Source organism: Solea solea, chromosome 8, assembly GCF_958295425.1.
Source record: "Solea solea chromosome 8, fSolSol10.1, whole genome shotgun sequence".
Classification (NCBI taxonomy): Eukaryota; Metazoa; Chordata; class Actinopteri; order Pleuronectiformes; family Soleidae; genus Solea; species Solea solea.
Window position 1 is genome coordinate 23,012,493 of NC_081141.1, and position 17,720 is coordinate 23,030,212.

Here is a 17,720-nt window from a genome sequence, read left to right on the forward strand (position 1 = left end):
TGTTTTCACCGTCTATTAATCTGTCGATTATTTCCTTGATGAATTGAGTAATTGTTTGCTCCAGAAAATGTCAGAAAAAGTTGAGAGAAGTCCATCAAGCTTGGAAAAAGTTTTTCAAACTTGGAAATGATGATGTTCTCAAATGTCTTGTTTTGTCCACAAACCAAAATGGTTCAGTTTTTATGATTTCTTGTTATATGTAGCAAAGAAACGTTCACATATTTTCATGCTGAAAAACCAGGAAACTTGTTTTAATAATGAAAACATAAAAATATCGATTTGGTGATATATCGTTCCTTCCTTGTGCAATACAATATTTGATATGCCAGGGCAAATATCGATATTTTAATTGATAAATTAGCTTAGTGTTGCTTCTTCATGTCTCCTCACGGTGGTGCCGCTCAAACGAATGAGGGAACCTTGTGTGGAAATTACTTGGCTGAAGAAGGAGTTTACGGCGGGATAATGGCAGAGAAAGCTATGTTAAGAGATCCGTGTTTAATACATAGACTTTATGCACTTTGTTCTCTATGTTGTGAATAAATGGAGAAATCCTGCACTTTTAACTTTTCACGTTAACGGTTTGTTTTCTACACAGATATCGCGATGTCTCGCTATATAATTGTCTTGCAATATATTGATTACGACAGAATCTTTGTATCGTGACATTATTGGTATCGTGGACCATGTATTGCGTATAGTATTGTGAGGTACCCTGTGATATCCACCCCATAACAGGTTACTACCAGCTTTGTTGTTTTTATGTCTGCACACATTTTGTGATCATTGATATTTGGATTGAAATTATGTGACTGAAAGTTGGTCTTATGTGGTCTTAGCAAACTGAGTTGAACTTATACAAACGTGTATGTAATGCTCAAGCATGTCTTCAATAAACCTGGTGTAACAGACCTTTTTCCACAGAAGATATTTTTCAATGTGAAATAATAGAACAAACACAGGTTTTCCCAGTAACATAAGAGTAGGTCACACTAAATACTGTAAATCTTATTAGGAGTGAGTGGGTGAGCACATGTCATCGCAAAGGAAGTTGAGTAATAACTCTGAACAAGAAAGCAACTTCAGTGTCGCACAGAATTTGGAAGAGTTTTGTATTTCATGTAAAATAAGCCTTAATGTGTGACGGAGGAGTTAAAGGGACAGCACTGCAGAAGTCCAGAGGTTTGTTTCTTTCCTTTCCTTTCTTCCTCGGTTTTTACATTCCTCTCTTTCACTGACTGGCTTTGCTCGGAGCTCATCGCGTTTTACAGGAGCCGTTTTGAGTGACCAGACAAAGTAGAATGTTGGTTGGACCGAGCGTGTGGGTTTGTGACCCCGGGTGCGTATGTTCCAGGACTTGGCTTGGTCGATTGCCCAGAAAAGCAGTCCTGCCAGTTAGACTGTTTTCAGGATTGAGCAACTTTTACGTTCTTCAGATTTTATACAAAATTAAATGTGCCTTTAATTTGGAGGTGATGGAAAAACTTAAGTCCTTCCTCTCACATACTTGACTGACTCGATATGTTTGGAACCGCTCTTTCTCTCCACATGTTTTGAAGACTGTTGTCTGAATGTTGATCCCTTCAGCAGCAAAGTCTTTTCCTTTTTTATGCTGGTTAAAATTGTGAACCTAAACTCAAATTGAGCATGGTAGTGAAGAGAGCCTGACCTAAACCTGGATTATATTCTACCTTGACAGGGTTGACAATAAACCCCTATCATGAGAGGCCGTGTATTACATGTACTTTGAACTTGAACTCAAAAGACTTGGCGACTGAAACTGAGTGGATCATATTGGAGCTGGTGTATGGCTGTGAGGCAATAAATCAATAATTGTACTATTTTACAATATAAGCAGCCCATGGCCAAGTGGAAGGGAATTGGGCTTATATCTGCAGGGTTCAAATCCCTGGAGCAGGTCAAGCTTTGGCGTTTCCCCTGAGCAAGGTACCCAACCCCCACTGCTCCTACGCTGGGTTTGTGTATGTTCACTACTGGTGCATACAAAGGATGCGTTAAATTTAGAGGTCAAATTTACTATCACTAATTTGAATTTTAGTCAAAACGAATTCTTATTATTTTTCTGCATTAGGCAAACGCAATGTGATATTTAACACATAATCCCTCAAATGTTTTAATTTAAAATTGTGAAGTCTTTTGCTGTTTAAGTTCCTGTGTGTGAGAATTAGTGACATCTAATGGTGGGAGGAGGACTCTCGCTTTCCTAACCGCATCAACCAGATACGGTGGCCTTCAGATGCCAGAAAGGATCAAACGGCTTACACTCTCCACTTCTCTCTGCCATTTCCTCCTCTTCTTTCATTGGTTAATGCATCAGCATGCTTTTACTCAAGAATCATTTTGTACCATATGTGTTAGATGAAGTTATGATTCATTTATTAAAAGTTTATGTCTTGGAAATGGCTTATCTATTCAAGTTAGTTAAGTCCCAAAGAAATGCCAGTAAAACCTGTATTTAGTCATGTTTTCCCTGATTTGTGTTGTAAATTTGGTCCCAATAGTTGGTGGGTCACTAAACATTTTGGGAAACAGTGAAGTAGTAGATGCATTTCTTTCTCCCTGGGGTGTGTAGTCTTCCTTTTTGGCTTGGATGTGTTTGACAGTGATTCAGTTAGGCACTTAAATCCCTGCACAATTTCTCACTTGCGAAAGACCACAGTACCAACTGTTCTGACATGTTAAGGGATGTCTCCATACCACTTTTCTCAACAGATACTGATACCCATATTCTAACCATGGATATCTCCTGATTCCAAATTGCTTCAATACAGTAACTTTTAGGTAATACTACGGTGAACAACACATGTGTGTCTTTGTCGTTACCTGTATAACAATTATTCTGCTCCTGTGTCTGTGTAGATTCTCATTCATCCAGGTCATCTTTATCTAAAACACATTGAAGTTTCTTTTAAAGACATTTAATCTCTCGTCCAAGCTCTCTCTCTCTTTTTTTGGGGTAAAACGTCTTCAAGATAAACTCAATGTGTTTTGAATTCTGCTCCTATCTATGAGTTTTGGATCGTCTCAGATTTGATGTTTTTCCTTTTTTCCGACATTCCATCCAGTCTTTTTGACTACTATCGGACTGATACCCATGGTGAATACCTTAAGTTTTTCTCTACTTTTTTTTTTCAGTCTTACAAAACAAAAAGTCCTTGCTGTAACACTGTTCAGCTCCAGGTTTGGGCTGTATTTCTGTCTCTCTTGTAAAGTGGCTAAAAGTGAGCTAAAGGCAAAGAAGTGAGTGTGTGTGAGGATTTTTTTTTTTTGGTCAGTCTGCTGTGTGGAATATCACCTCAGGTTTGCTAGGTGTTTAAAATCCAGCACAGCTCACATGATCACTAGTCGAGCTTCTCCCTTCAAGCTGACTGTTGATTCTGACGGCACCAACAGCAAACCCTGCTGCTCCCGCAAAACAGACACAAAAGCTTACACCCTTTGCTCCTCTCCGTGTTGAGACAGGATGTTCTGCCGCGGGGCTCACAAGTACGAGAGCCAGCAGATAAAACGTGCAGTGATAATGAAGGCAGCAGTGGCCCAGGTCTGTGTGTTTATTTCTGGGGCTGAGGAGGGCGCACAGCCCCGCCGGCACACTGCTGCCGAAGCTGAGCCCCAGTGTACACGGCGGCAGCACAGTAGAGGATGCTCTGTTTGGAGGGATATTGATTTCCTCTGCGATCTGTGTGTATTTTTGGGAGGCCTGTGTGCCGGGATGGCCTCTGCCCCGTGACTCACTGATGGAGACTGCTGCTTGAGCACCGGCCTCGGGCTCTGCAGGGTCTCTAAGGAATACCCCCCCCCCCCTCCCCTCGCTCTCTCTGTGGGAAGGGGCAGAGGGTAGAGGGCACCAGCATGCTTAAGCAAATCTGCCGTTGTTGCTCTCCCTTTTCGCTGAATGCTCTCACCTTAGAAGCAGCGGCACAGCTCATGTCGGGGAGAGGGGGGGGGGGATGGTGTGAATATGTAAAACAAAAGAAAATGTGAATTCCCATGTACTTATTTGTTATTGGTTCTCTATTTTCCCTCAAACCACTATCAACCATTTTGTACTTGGAAATGTGCCCGTGTGAAACGGCGAGCACGGCTGTATTTTTCTCATAGATGGTCAGGGCATTTTTACAAAGCACAGCTGCGATCTTGCTTCCTTGTTGTTGTGTGATTGACTGTCCTTCCAATAGTGAGTGAACATATGATTAGTGGAGCTGCTCACTGTTCTCATGCAGCTGTCACTTCGCATCTCGCCGCCGTAGGTTCTCCGTTGTCGCTCTCGGCGTTTGCTCGTCACTCGACTCGTTTGCCAGCTCACCTTAGCGTTTGTGTGTTCTGCTCGAGCATCTCGAAGTCATTTTAAATCTGCAATGTAAATGACGCTGGAAACTTTATTAATTGTGCACCAACTTCTGTCAGTGAGACTCTGTGCCGGGGCTGGAGGCCTCGAGATGAGATGTTCATTTACTTCCATTTAACCCCCCTCTTCCCCTCTTTCGCTCCCCTGTCAGTTCTGGCAACCAGAAGGAGAATACAGGAAAATATAAACTGTTATTGTAAAAAATGTTTGTTTGCAAAGAACTTTTCATCTTATAAGGCAGCCCGCCCTCCACAGGATTTGAAATCAGTTGGGCTTTGCTTTCATGTCCGTCCCCTGACAGTTCCATCCTTTTGTATCTCAGGCTCAATGAATATTCAGGGATTTCTCCTCGGGGCTTGTGTACAATAAAAGAATCAACGTCATGAAAGTTTCTTTGCAAGACACCCCCCCCCCCCCCCCTTTTATTTTGAAATAAACACAAATGTTAATGTTTGTGCAGTGGCATTGCTTTGCAGCTAATGAGCGAGACACGCACACGCTATTTTGTTTCCAGTTAAATTTTGATGTAACTCAATTTGACAGTGAATATTGATGAAGTCACTTCCTCAATGTAGAATTGCTTATTGCTTATGTTAATATTTGTTCTCTTTATTACAGGTTAACCAGATCCAGAAGACTGTCATTGACCCTCTAAAAAAGTAAGTGTCCATGTTATTTCCTTTACTTTGTTCTTTACCTCGAGTGTTTATGAGCAGTGAGGCTTAGGATGGAATTTTTCTGGATATGCAGGTAATGGCTCAAGGTAGATGTGATTAGATTTTGGTGATGATTTATCTACAAATGTAGGTCTTTTTCCTAGCAGTTGTTTCCCTTTGCACGAACGTTCCCCTCAGTCTCAGTGCAGCGAGGGAAACTGAGCGGCCTTGGCAGAGGTTTGCACTTACTTGAGTGCTTTCTCCACTTCTGTATTTTAGAGTTTGGCTTTAAATGATCTCCAGATGATACCAGACCAAGGTCACATAGTGGTTGTCAATAGGTTTTACATGTTTGGTCGAGCAGAACGGTTTCATTTTTCCACATTGGACCATATAGTGCATTAAATACACCATATGTAGTATTGTACACGAGATTTAGTTCACTTTTGTGGCTTCATTTTCTTGTGTGACACCTTTGGGACAGATTAAGTCTCTGCTCTCCACTAGTTGGTTGGAAAGAATGACTTGTGATTAATACACAATATATTGTCTTAATGACTTACTTTTTATCTGAAATTAAAATATCTGTTCAAACTTTTGAACTCCAAGTTAAAAATATCCAGCCTTAGAAGCTCATTAGACTGTTTTAAGTGATTACCAAGTGATCAGTTGTCTGTATATCCCGGATGATAATGTGTAATATATACGTTTGAGCATGATTTTTTATTAAAACATTTTCTGTTGCATCCCTTATTAAGATCTGAAATTTATAAAAAAAAAAGAGTACAATTTTGGATAAATGTAAACACATTAATCTAAATCAAATTGCAATGTCTATCTTTGCAGTTATCTAACAAATTCTCTTCTCATTTCTATGCCCACAAAGTTCTTGTACCAGGGTGTGATTTAAGTAAGATGTGCGTTCAAGGAACAATTCACCTTTTTATCGCAGTTCAGGTAGTTTTTACGACATGTAGATATCTTATGTGGTATGCATATTGCACATGTTGATGACAGTCACGATACATTCTCGATATATTGTGCAGCCCCAGTGGAAAGTATGTTGCATGAGCACGGAGAGGCGGGCAGTGTAGTAATACAGATGTGTAAAGATGATGATGCAGGTAGTGGTGGTGTGTCTGGAAGAAAGTTTATTTTGTTCTCATTCCTAATACTCGCCCCCATCTGAACAGGCAGTGAGCGTTATTCCATTCCTTAAGCCTCAGTTTTTATTCTAACACACACACACATATGCGCACACACACACACACAGCAGAGGTACTAAAGGGAGTGGTTGGACTATCCCACCCGTCTTCCGGAGAACTTGTTAAGGATTTGCTTCCTCCACTTGGCTCCTCCCAGGAGAGTGAACATATGCTTTGTGATTGAGCACATGCATATGTTTCTATTGTGTGCGCTTATGGACTTTCCGCTCCATAAACTTATCACTTAACCAATAGGAAGAGATTCCTCTGTAAAACATGAAAAGTTTGGGTCAGCGTCTGCTTGTGTCTGCGTGTATGTGTGTGTCAAACTCTGTCTTCCTCATGTGCACTGGTGGCGGAGCAATGACAGGATGGAATGGTTCTAATTTCCTCTTCCTGGTGGGCGGCAGGCGGACGTGTGGGCAGGCTCAGAATATGGCAGAGGGCCCAGCTTCCTGGGCCCAGAGGATTGGTTTAGAAGGAAAACTGTCTCAGGACAGTGCACACTCTCACACAAACATACAGATACACAAACACCAACCCAGAATTTGGAAGGGGCACGGTCTCACGGGGGACATGGTATTTTAGACCGCAAAGTTAGGCATTTACGTGATTCTGAAACAGCACAGGAAGTTAGTTCATAAACAGGTTTTAAAGCCAAGCAAAACTGACCACATCATTAACTTTTTCCCCCCTCTTCAACAACACGGCACTATTAGTTATTAGTTTATCAATGTGTCTTCTATAGAAAACAGCAACACAAAAGCCACTACACTTAAAAGCCTCCATTAAGATTCCATTAGTCCTCCACTAATGAATATTTCTTTATTTATTTTGTCCTCAAAATACTTTGTGATCTTGTGTCATTGTAAAGAAAATTAGAGAAATAATTTTAATGTTAATGGATGCCCTTGAATGGGTTTGTGTGTTTGGCATGTGATTGCTATTTAATATTTTTGGCATCCATCATTAATACTTAGTGTGGTAAAATGTACAGTAACCAGACAAAAAAAGAGGCAGCCCCTCCACCCCCTCATTCCCCCCCCCACCCCCTTTTCTTTCTCTCTCAGGCCCAGACATGAATTTCATCCTCTCAGCGGGGGTCGGTGAATGATATCACTGTGTTTATGTGTGGGGAGGGGAGCGCGTGGGCATTGAGGAATTTGTGTTATCTGGGCCTCCTAACCTAACCCTTTCTGCTACGTTGCTCTTTTGGGTGAGACAGAAGTCAAGCCTGTTTTGAGACCTCTGCCCTGGAAAAAAAACACCTTCACCCTCTCAGTCAGAGGAAGTCCTGGCCTCTGGCGCAGGGTTTGAGGCCTGGAGGGAGCAGTGAATGAATTTTGTTGTTAAATTTAAAGTTAAAAGTGGGTTGTTTTTTTTTGCCCCAGATGTAAAGATGTGAAGTTATCAATCCTTTCCCCCCCCATCTGGTATATCATGTATCCAAAGTGCGTACGTTTTCGGAGTTGTCGTCAACCAAAACACAAGACAAGTTGCAGCAGATCAAACTCCCACTGGCTCCTGCTGAGACAAAGGTGGTTCTGCTGCCATGTACGTCACACACACTTTCCCCATTGTCCACTGTTCTCTACCTGTTTAGACAACAATTGATTTCAAATTCACAAAAAAAAATTGCCACGTAAAACTGTAAATTGTAGTGTGTAACTTTTCAGTAAAAACAAGTACATACATATTTTCACGATGAATGCTTACTTGGTCCATAATATGTCGGTAAAGAAAATCTGTGACGATGATCTCAAAAGTCTTATTTTGTCCACAAACCAAAATTGTTCAGTTTTTATGATTTCTTGTTATATGTAGCAAAGAAACCAGAAAATATTCACATATTTTCATGCTGAAAATTCAGGAAACTTGTTTTAATAATGAAAACATAAAAATATCGACTTAAATATTGTCTTAAATATTCCCATTTAAGACGCTGAAAACTACTGAAAAACTTGTCTTAATTATTCAAAAAACACTCAAAACGATGAATCCATTATCAAAATAGTTGCCAATTAATTTAGTTATCAATCACCACCATTTTGATCACCATTTCCACAGTGCACACAGAAAGTGATTTGTTTCATGTCAAGACAGATTGCCCTAGTAAAGCATGGTTTCAGTTTGGTGTGTGACTGAAAACACAACGTATCGACCGCTGAAAGTTACGGAAGTGAATTCTTTGATGAGTTAAATGCTTCGTGCTCTCATCAGCCCCTGCTTTGCTGGTGTATACACACAAACGCTCCTTCACTCAGGTCTGATAATGATGCTTGACAGAGCCTGTTTCCAGATGAAGGAAGCAGCATATAAATAATGTTGCATTGTTTTTGTTCAAAATGACCAAAAAAGAAGCAGAATTATGGCAACAACAACAAAAAAAATCACCAAAAGTTGGAGCTTTTAAAGTAATATTGTCTGACAATCTAAAGCAGGGGTTCAAATGACCTTGGGGCCACTGAGCATCTAGTCTGTTCAGCAGGGAGTCGGACAAGTGGAAAAAAAGGTCAACTGTGAAGTAGTTGTGGGTGACAAGCAATATTTGTGACGATAAAAGTGTTTTTGTTAGTATTGAACAATATATAATTCAATATTTTTAATGCAAAATGGTTATTTTAATAAAAACATGGAAATAACTTGATATTGATTGGGGAGCCACATGAAATCGATTGTGTTCTGCCGACTGCTAGTTTGAGACTTTGATGAAATTCTTCATTTGAGGGTGACATGATGGAGGTAGTTATTTTCTCATAAACAATTCAATTTCCCAATATTTTTAGTGGCATGCTGAATGTTTTGCAGTGGTGGGTTAATGTGTTGGTGATAGCAGGGGAGAAAAGGCCAGCCTCCCTAGACTGAGGGTGTCTGCAGTCTGGCCCAGACTTGGACTTGGCTGAAGGGTCAGACTGGCCTGTCTGTGGATTGGCAGCTGCTCATAAACACACTCTCTGGTCCAGACGCTATTTCCATCCAGCTTGTTCACCACACCCTGACCTGTCACAGGGACAGTTGTGTGCCCTTGGCCCCTGTGTAGCCCTCAACCAGAGCAAGACTGACCGCAATTGCAGGCATGACTGGTCAGGACATCGCATAAAACGTTGAGTATCTGGACAGTGTCAGACCAGAATTCATTAAACCACAACTATATTCTGTTGTGTATACTCGTGTGGGAGTTGTTGACACAGCTGAGTCACTGTAACATCTTAATGTAACAGAGAGACATCAGAATCCAGTGTGGAAGCTACAGGAATGAGTTAACAAACAACTGTCATTGTGTCTCATGGTGTGTTGATCCACTTTCAAGCCGCACGGGCATCGTATGTCATGAGGAAAATTGCATCATGTTAGGCAGGTGAAGTATGCAGGTGAGAGTCATTGTCGATTTTGAACTCTTAAAGTTGCCATTGTCATCGTCCAATAAGACTGTGTTTAAGAGCAGTCATGTCTCAGGGGCAGTTGCGTAATCCCTTGGCACTTCAAGTATGTGTACACTGGAGCAGATAGTAGACTTGAGGATCGGCATCCACCCCTGCCTTGAACTGGGCCAAAGTGGTATTTTATAAATAGTGGTAGAGCGTGGGCCGCTGGGCTGGGCTGGGCTGAGCTGAGCTCTGTGATGTCACTCAAAATGCTACAAGACCACTCCTTACTCAACTTCCTGTCGGAAACAATCCCCGCTTGTCTCAGACTGCGCCTCAGTTTCATGTCACATTCAACTCCCTGCTCCTGCTCTCTAGTATAATCCACAGTAAGACATAATTTCACAGTCAGGTTCTCAGTGGTTTCCTCATCTGCTGCAAAGAGCAGGGCCACGGTGTTGGCATGGAGAGCAACGTAAACCAAGAAACCCACACATTTTTTTATGGCTAATAACGCTATAGGCTGAGACACGCATAATAAACTATCGTAGTAGTGTGTTTGTGTGTGCCTCCACACTTGATAAAATGCTTTAAATGAGTCATTCAAAAAAAGCTGCATCTCTCTTTTTTATGACTCTGACTCCTCGTGTGTAGCAGAAACCTGTGTGAATCATTCTGTGGCCTGCTTTTGAAAAACACTGTCACTAGTTTGTGTTTACATGTTGAAAAGGACAAAAATGAATGTGTGGTTTTGTCTGCTATGCTGATAACGTGCTAATTGCTGTTGTTTCCCTTGACAGTCGCTGGTATTATTTATTACCTCCAAATGTCTGTTTTGTTTGTTTGTTTGTGAGCAGCCTTGTCTAAAAAGATTTTACCAGGATGAGCATCTACCGATATCAATCTGATACAGTCGCTTTTATCAAATCAAATCCAGTTTTATTTTGTATAGTGCCAAATAACATTAACTCCAGGCACTTAACATAGTAACACAGAGACCTTACAATTAGGGCTTGGCAATATATGGATATTGTATCAATATATATAGTGACATTAGACAAGATATCATCTTAGATTTGATCGATTTTGTCATATTGTGGTGAGGTATCTGTGATGACTTTTTCCTGGTTTTAAATATTGCATAAATAAGTGAAACACTAAATATTATAACCATATTTGGCAATTTCCCCTTAATATCCTTCATCTTTGTTAAAAATCCAAAGAAATGGACCAGGTATTATCTGAAATGAAAGGTAATAAGTGTCATTACAGTGTTTTTGTCACAACAGCACAAACAGCTTAAAAGAAATGTTTTCATGAGCCCAGAGCAACGACCTGTGTACAGCTTTGTATCCTTTATTTCTTGTATAACGGGATATGACCTAAAAATATTGAGATATTACTTATACTTCATATCGCCCAGCCTTACAGAAATATTGGTTTGATTTATATAGTAGTTCACATAGTGAGCAAGCACAAGGCATCAGTGGATAGAAAGTAAGAAATCTCTGACAGAACCTGACTCAAAGATGTGCAGCATCTGCCTCGCCCGGTTGTGGTGAAAGGAAAAATGGGAGATGATGGGGGAGAGAAAAGGAAAGTCAGCATAGTTCTGAATCAGTCGTGATATTTTTATAGTATAAATAGTCATAAGCGGTAGCATGAATTGTTGCAAAAAATTATGCCGATATTGGTTTTAGCATGATATAGCGAATAGCCTCGCATCTGGATCCTGCAGCTTAGGAGTCACGGGTACCTGCAGAATGAGGAGGACACAGAGTTTTTATATATATATATATATATATATATATATATATATATATACATATATATATATATACACACATATAGCATGTTTGTGAAAGGGTTTTTCACTTTTCTGATATCTAATGCAAGTGATTTTAAACAGTGTCTGACTGAAGTGGAGTATTCTGGCTCATTCCTAGTTCACATATCTCAAAAAGTAAAGGAGGAATTTTGATGGAGTTTTCTGGGGATTGTAGATTATAGTGCAAGTAGAAATGTTAATAAATCCAAATACAGGTTTCTTTTAAAAGCATTTTTAACCTTGTGAGACCAGGGGAAATGTTCTGACACTGTGGGAAACCTTCTCTGAGGTTCCCTCTCCCTGAGTCATTTTGCTAGTTGTATATGTGTTGTCTTTTAAAAATCAACGTCACTAATTTAAAGAAATAATGTTTGCTGTTAACTGCACACGATGTAATAATGCAGTGTACATCTGAGGATACTTTAATCTTTTAGTATTGTCGTTATCACTCATCCAAGTGTGTTAATTTAAATTAAAAAAAGGTATTAAACATTGCTAGGTTGAATATTTACTGTATTACAGAATCCTTGCTTCCCATTAAACGCAGCATCAAAACCAATGCAACAAGTCCCAGGATGAAGCTCAGACTCCTGTTGCTAAGTTACAGATGAGGGTTTTTCCTATTTTTAGTGCTGAAGACTTGGATTCTCGACGCAAGAATATATTTTCATTTGGAATATGATAATTGTCACAAAATGAATTGTTTCATGCCATTTTGAACTACAATAATTAGATAATAGATTAGAGGAAGCTTAATGCAGAGCTGTCCTCTGGGGCTTGAGAGCACCTCTACAGTGAAATGTGGAAGAGAAGGAATTTATTAATTCATAATGACTTCTATTAAGATGGAATGCAGTGCAGAAAGCATGTCTACGACATTCATAGGAGAGCTACTTTAATGATTTCAGCTATTTTAATTTCTTGGATATTCTTTTTTCTTTCATTCTCCTAAACATTTGAGCACTCATGGAACAATTTTTTGTTTTCAAATCAAAATGTTTGCAATGAGGAAATAGCAAAGGCTTTTTTTATACTTATATTCTTATTTAAATGTGTGTATATGTATTTATTTAACTCAGTCAGAGCTTTTGTTATAGTTGTTTCAGTTTTGATTTATTGCCAATTAAGACATTTATTTCAATTTCTTTTTTTGCATGTGTAGTTCATGTTTTGATGGTATCCATACATATTTTTAAACCTAGATACTTAGAACTGATACCAACATTTCATTTCTTCCTTACTCCATATCTCTTCTTAACCAAAATAAATCCTCTAGGAAGGACTGGTTTGGCCATTGAGGAAGTTTAATGTATAATTTAATATCAATCAACTTATTTTTTATGGCTGCACTTTTCTGTGTCTGATTTTGTATTATGTCTGTCTTGTACGACCGTCAGAATGTTGGTGCAAGACAATTTTCTGTGCAAACGGCCATTTAAGTATTATCTTATCTTCTAGTCTAGGAGTTACGGTAAAGAGAAGTACACATGTCAAATTCTGTCGGCGACGACAGGAATGGTAACAAAGAGGGTTAGACAGTAAATATTGTCAGATAAGTCCTCGTATGTTATTACTCGGCAATAAAACTTCCAGATTCTGATGAGTTTGCCTTTGAAATGAAGCTGGATATATAAAAAATATATATATTGCAAATGGGATTGCATTTGTTTAAAGCAATTAGATCATTCAGCCTTACTCTGTCGCGAGTGTCTGGGCAATTTGTGCTTGCATGAATACGTGTGTGTGCATATGTTGCTTGTGTCAGAGCAGAGACATTAAAGGATGTGTGCACCTGTCTTGCAGGTACGGCGGAGTCTTCCCCAGCCTCAACATGGCAGTGAAACGTCGGGAACAAGCTCTGCAGGATTACAAACGGCTGCAGGCTAAAGTGGAGAAGTATGAAGAGAAAGATAAAACCGGGCCCGCCATGGTCAAACTACACCAGGTACTATGTTTTTTTTTTACAAAAGCTTGCATGGCTGCACGTGTTTGGTCCACTCGAAAGCTCCCTCTATCTGCAGAGGAGCAAAGTTCACTTGCTCTTACATGTTTGCACGGATTGTGAATTGAGCCGAATAAGTGGGAAAAAAAAGACAAATGCTGACTGGATATGAACAAAAATAGTTGAGCACATGCATACTGTACATGTGCGCTCCGTCACCCACGCAAGCTACCAGGCTCTCAAGTAGTGCTTTTTCAAAAAGGCAGTGCTGCACATCTACAGGCACGTAATTGAGAATTGTAAACACACATACGCACACACACCATGAGGCCACTACAGAAGCGCACACATTCACAGATAGCGCAGCAGTGTTGCCTATTCTATTGCCTCTAACACATCCTCACATGGCGAGCCACCCACACACATTGAGGAAAGCACTGTCAGGGGAACAAAGCCTTGAAGAGGCCCCTGCATCTCTGCCCTTTGAATCCCTGCGCACTTAAAGAAATGATCCCAACTCAACACGTGAATGTCATTTAAAGTGGTTGGAAAAACTAAGTTGAAAACACAAAAAAATAAATATCTTTTATGCAGGAGATAAACAATATGTTGTAGCTTCAGTACAGCAACTCCCCCCCACCCTTCCCTTTAATAAAAAATATTCACCCTCTCACATATTCATTGTGTATTCCATAACTCCATGCCTACAGTAGACTACGCACTAATACATTCACACACACATCAGTGGTGCTGGAGTCCACTCACAGCCAAGTCTGCCCACATCACCCACTCCTCCTCACTGTGGTCGTGATTGTAGCCTTTTTTCTTTTTTTTCTTGCACTGCTTTTCCGTGGGAATTAGGCAAATACATTTCTAAACAATAAGAAAAGGACACTTGTGATGACTCTGGTGTTGAAGTTGTTTCTCGATGTTGTCTGTAAACCCCACTGCACCTCAATGTGTAGTGTAAATGATAGAGGTGGACTGACGAGGGTGGGGGGGGGGGGGGGTATTTTCTGTAGCTGATGCCAGACTTTTGAAATCAGTGCAGCCAATTTTTTCTGGCCAATATGTTTGGCTGGTTTTCATCTGAAAAAGAAAAAAATAACAGTCACAGTTAAATAACAAATGATAGACAAAATTGTTGAACTCAAATAAACATCACACTGCCATCCACTCCATAAAGTGAGAGATTATGTAAAACTAAACATTAAACAGGTCATTAAAAATAATAAGCTTTGACGAATAAAGACATTAAGTTTAAGTGCTTGTTACAGCATTTATAAAATAAGTAAAATTATATGGGAAACTTGTATGCAGTTTTAAAATAACACATTTCTCAGAGGAGAAATCAGCTTCTACAGGTTAAAGTGTCAAGTACCTAGTGTAACCTATGCTAACATTGGAAGAACAGCATGACCCTGACTCTGGAGCGGAACCATAATTAATGTTCTACTGGTAAAAACCTGTGTTTGTGCGACTATTTCATGTCAACAAATATCTGCAAGTGAAAAAAAAAAGGTCTATTATTACACCAGGTTTATTCTAGAACATTACATTCACATGTTGTTACAAGTTAAACTCATTGACAGTTTGTTAATTTATGTACGGTAAGTCCAAGTCTCAGTCACACTATTCCCATCCAAATGTCAAAGTTCATAGGATTTGACAGATATAAAAACAACAACAATACTGTACATAAATTATCAGCTGACATAGATATAAAAAGAAAATGAGCCAATGCACCAATTAAGCTGCGATGCTTAAGTTAAAGGGCGAAAATTCTAAACATGTACCAAAAATAGGGATGAGCCGATACGATACTGGTCTAAGTCACTGGTCTGGATATCAGAAGGATAAACTGTAAAATCTCATACGATCCAAAAATCCCCTACATCACATTCTTCACTCACCTAAAATGTAAATAAAAATCAGCAACAGCATTTTAGCTGAGTTATGTTGTGGGCTGTTTTTTTTCTGTCTTTGTGAACATTTGTGACACAGTTGGAGAATTATGTCTTTAACAGCGTCATAGTTTTAAAAGGTCTAACACAACTGTGTCAGACTGATATCTGTATTTAGATACTCCAAAAACACCAGAACAATGGATTTTGTGCCACCCTCAACTCAGAATCCTCTTCTGAAACCTTTCTTGGTCAGTTTATGGTGTTTTCTTTCGTACTCTGATCGGTTACAGCTGCTCATCTTTGCTAGCACAATGTTGCTGTTTTGTATCCACCTCCTTTGCATCAGTTTTGACATAAAACAAATCGCTTCCTGTGAAGTCCGGGAATGTTGCCAGGCGACACGACATTCTGAAGGCTGTTAATCATCACAATTTCACAATATCTATTTAAAAGATTCACACACCACAGCTTTCGTTGGTCTATGTCATGTAAATTATCATGTGAAATACAGTAAGTGGTGGCTGTCAGAGCTGGTAGTGACCACTGTGGTGTCCTGTTCTGTTCTTTATCTCAGGCCAGAGAGGAGCTCCGACCTGTGAGGGAAGACTTTGAAGCCAAAAACAAGCAGCTGCTGGACGAGATGCCCAAGTTCTACCACAGCCGCATTGATTACTTCCAGCCCAGCTTTGAAGCTCTCATACGCGCACAGGTTAGTGAATCTCTCAGGTTAGTTACACACGCACATGCTCGCCCTAAAGCATGCTCTCAGAACCTGTGGAATAGCGTGTCTGTTAGATCTAAGGAGTGTAATCCTGGCAGTCTGTCTCCGTCCATGCCGTCCTAATGTGATTAACCCCCCCAATGACAGCCCACACTACTGTGTTTAGTCGAGGACGGCCTCATCTGTGTGGCTCCACTGCAGCCCTGCATGTCTTCCTCTAACCTGAAGCTTCTCTTAAAGCAGCTGGGTGTCTCACGTTAGCGCCACCGTGTCCCCCACCCTCCCTGTCTGGACATGTCATTTCCTCCTTGGGACAGCCACTGGAATACTCCTAATTAGCAAACAAGATTAGCCCAGACCCTAATGACAATTATGGATTTCTGTGAAGTACTTTGAACTTAAATTTGGCAAAACGAGCCCTCGACTATAACCAACAGAAAATGTGACCTCAGACCTTTGTTTGTTTTTGAGGTCACGTTGCGTTTGTACCTTGAACGAGTTCACAGTTACTCGCGCGGACTGTTTCCATTCCATCTACATGATCTTTATTTATTTATTTAGTCAGCCGGATGAATGCGCAGTCACACATTACAAGTTTGTGGGCGGCTGTGGCTCACGAGCTATTGTAGGTCATCCATTAATCACAGGGTCAACGGTTTGATCCCTGGCTCCTACAGTCTTCATGTCGAAGCGCAAAAATACTGAACCCCAAATTGACCTGATGATATATACTGTGTGTGTGTGTGTGTGTGTTATAGAACCATCTTATGTACGTCTACAAGACAATGTGTATGGATATAATTTGTGGAAGTGTCATTTGTAAGTATATAAAAGCAACACATTCTCATGATTGCATCATGACAAGTCCATGTGACAATATTTATTGCCGTATTTTGATCGTTAAAGCTGGTGAAGTTGCTTAAGACACTGTGTAACCTCAGCTATTAATAGAGTTTGGCTGTGACAGGATTTTTATTCTTTGGCTCCAGCATGTTTACTAACCCTCCTGGCTCTTTGCTTGTCCTCTACAGAAAATGGCTGTAGATTTTAGTCTATATATTCAGTGGTACATATTGTGCTTCCTTTAGAGCAGGAGTGTCAAACTCAATCACAGAGGGGGCTGAAATTAAAAAAACTGTGTCCGAGTCGAGGGCCGGATGAGGTCAAATAATATGCAATTCTGAACAAACCAGAGAAATGAATCAGAGGTCACATTAGAAGTTAAGGGTATGTCATTTAAGGATATAGTGTGTGAACTTTTCCCATAAAATAATATGAGATGATGTACCAGGGGCTAAATATCAACATTGCGCTACCGTTTCATATAAACATAATTTGGAGTATGGTGAATGCAGAAGAGCAGTAAATATTACGTGGCAAATAATTTATGAATGAGTTTCCATTGAAATCAGCAGTACGGTAATGCAATTTCCGATCTGTCTGATCTGATTTCCTCCGCTGTACTTCAGGCCTGTAGTCACATGTATAATTTTGCTGTAATCATTTTTATTCAACGTATAAAGCTAAAGGAGGTGGAGCAAAAATCCAAATGAGGGTCCGAGCCCTCTTATAATAACCCCCCCCCCCTCTGTGTTTTCAAAGTCCTCATTTGATTTGTTAATTTCTTTTGCGGACGAGGTCATTTGATGTTTGACACTCACGCTTTGTGCATGTTGCTCTTGTCCGTTTGTCTGTCACATTTTCTCTTTTCTCATTTCTTGACATGA

General features: G+C 40.1%; 1 protein-coding gene across 1 annotated transcript in view; it reads left to right on the forward strand.

Annotated features, from left to right (window-relative positions):
* bin3 (bridging integrator 3) overlaps window positions 1-17,720 on the forward strand; it is a 42,777-nt gene that overhangs the window by 21,277 nt on the left and 3,780 nt on the right. Inside the window, exons 6-8 of the mRNA XM_058636932.1 lie at window positions 4,988-5,028; window positions 13,227-13,368; window positions 15,847-15,981. Coding sequence (XP_058492915.1) covers window positions 4,988-5,028; window positions 13,227-13,368; window positions 15,847-15,981 — 318 coding nt within the window. The remainder of the gene's footprint in view (window positions 1-4,987; window positions 5,029-13,226; window positions 13,369-15,846; window positions 15,982-17,720) is intronic.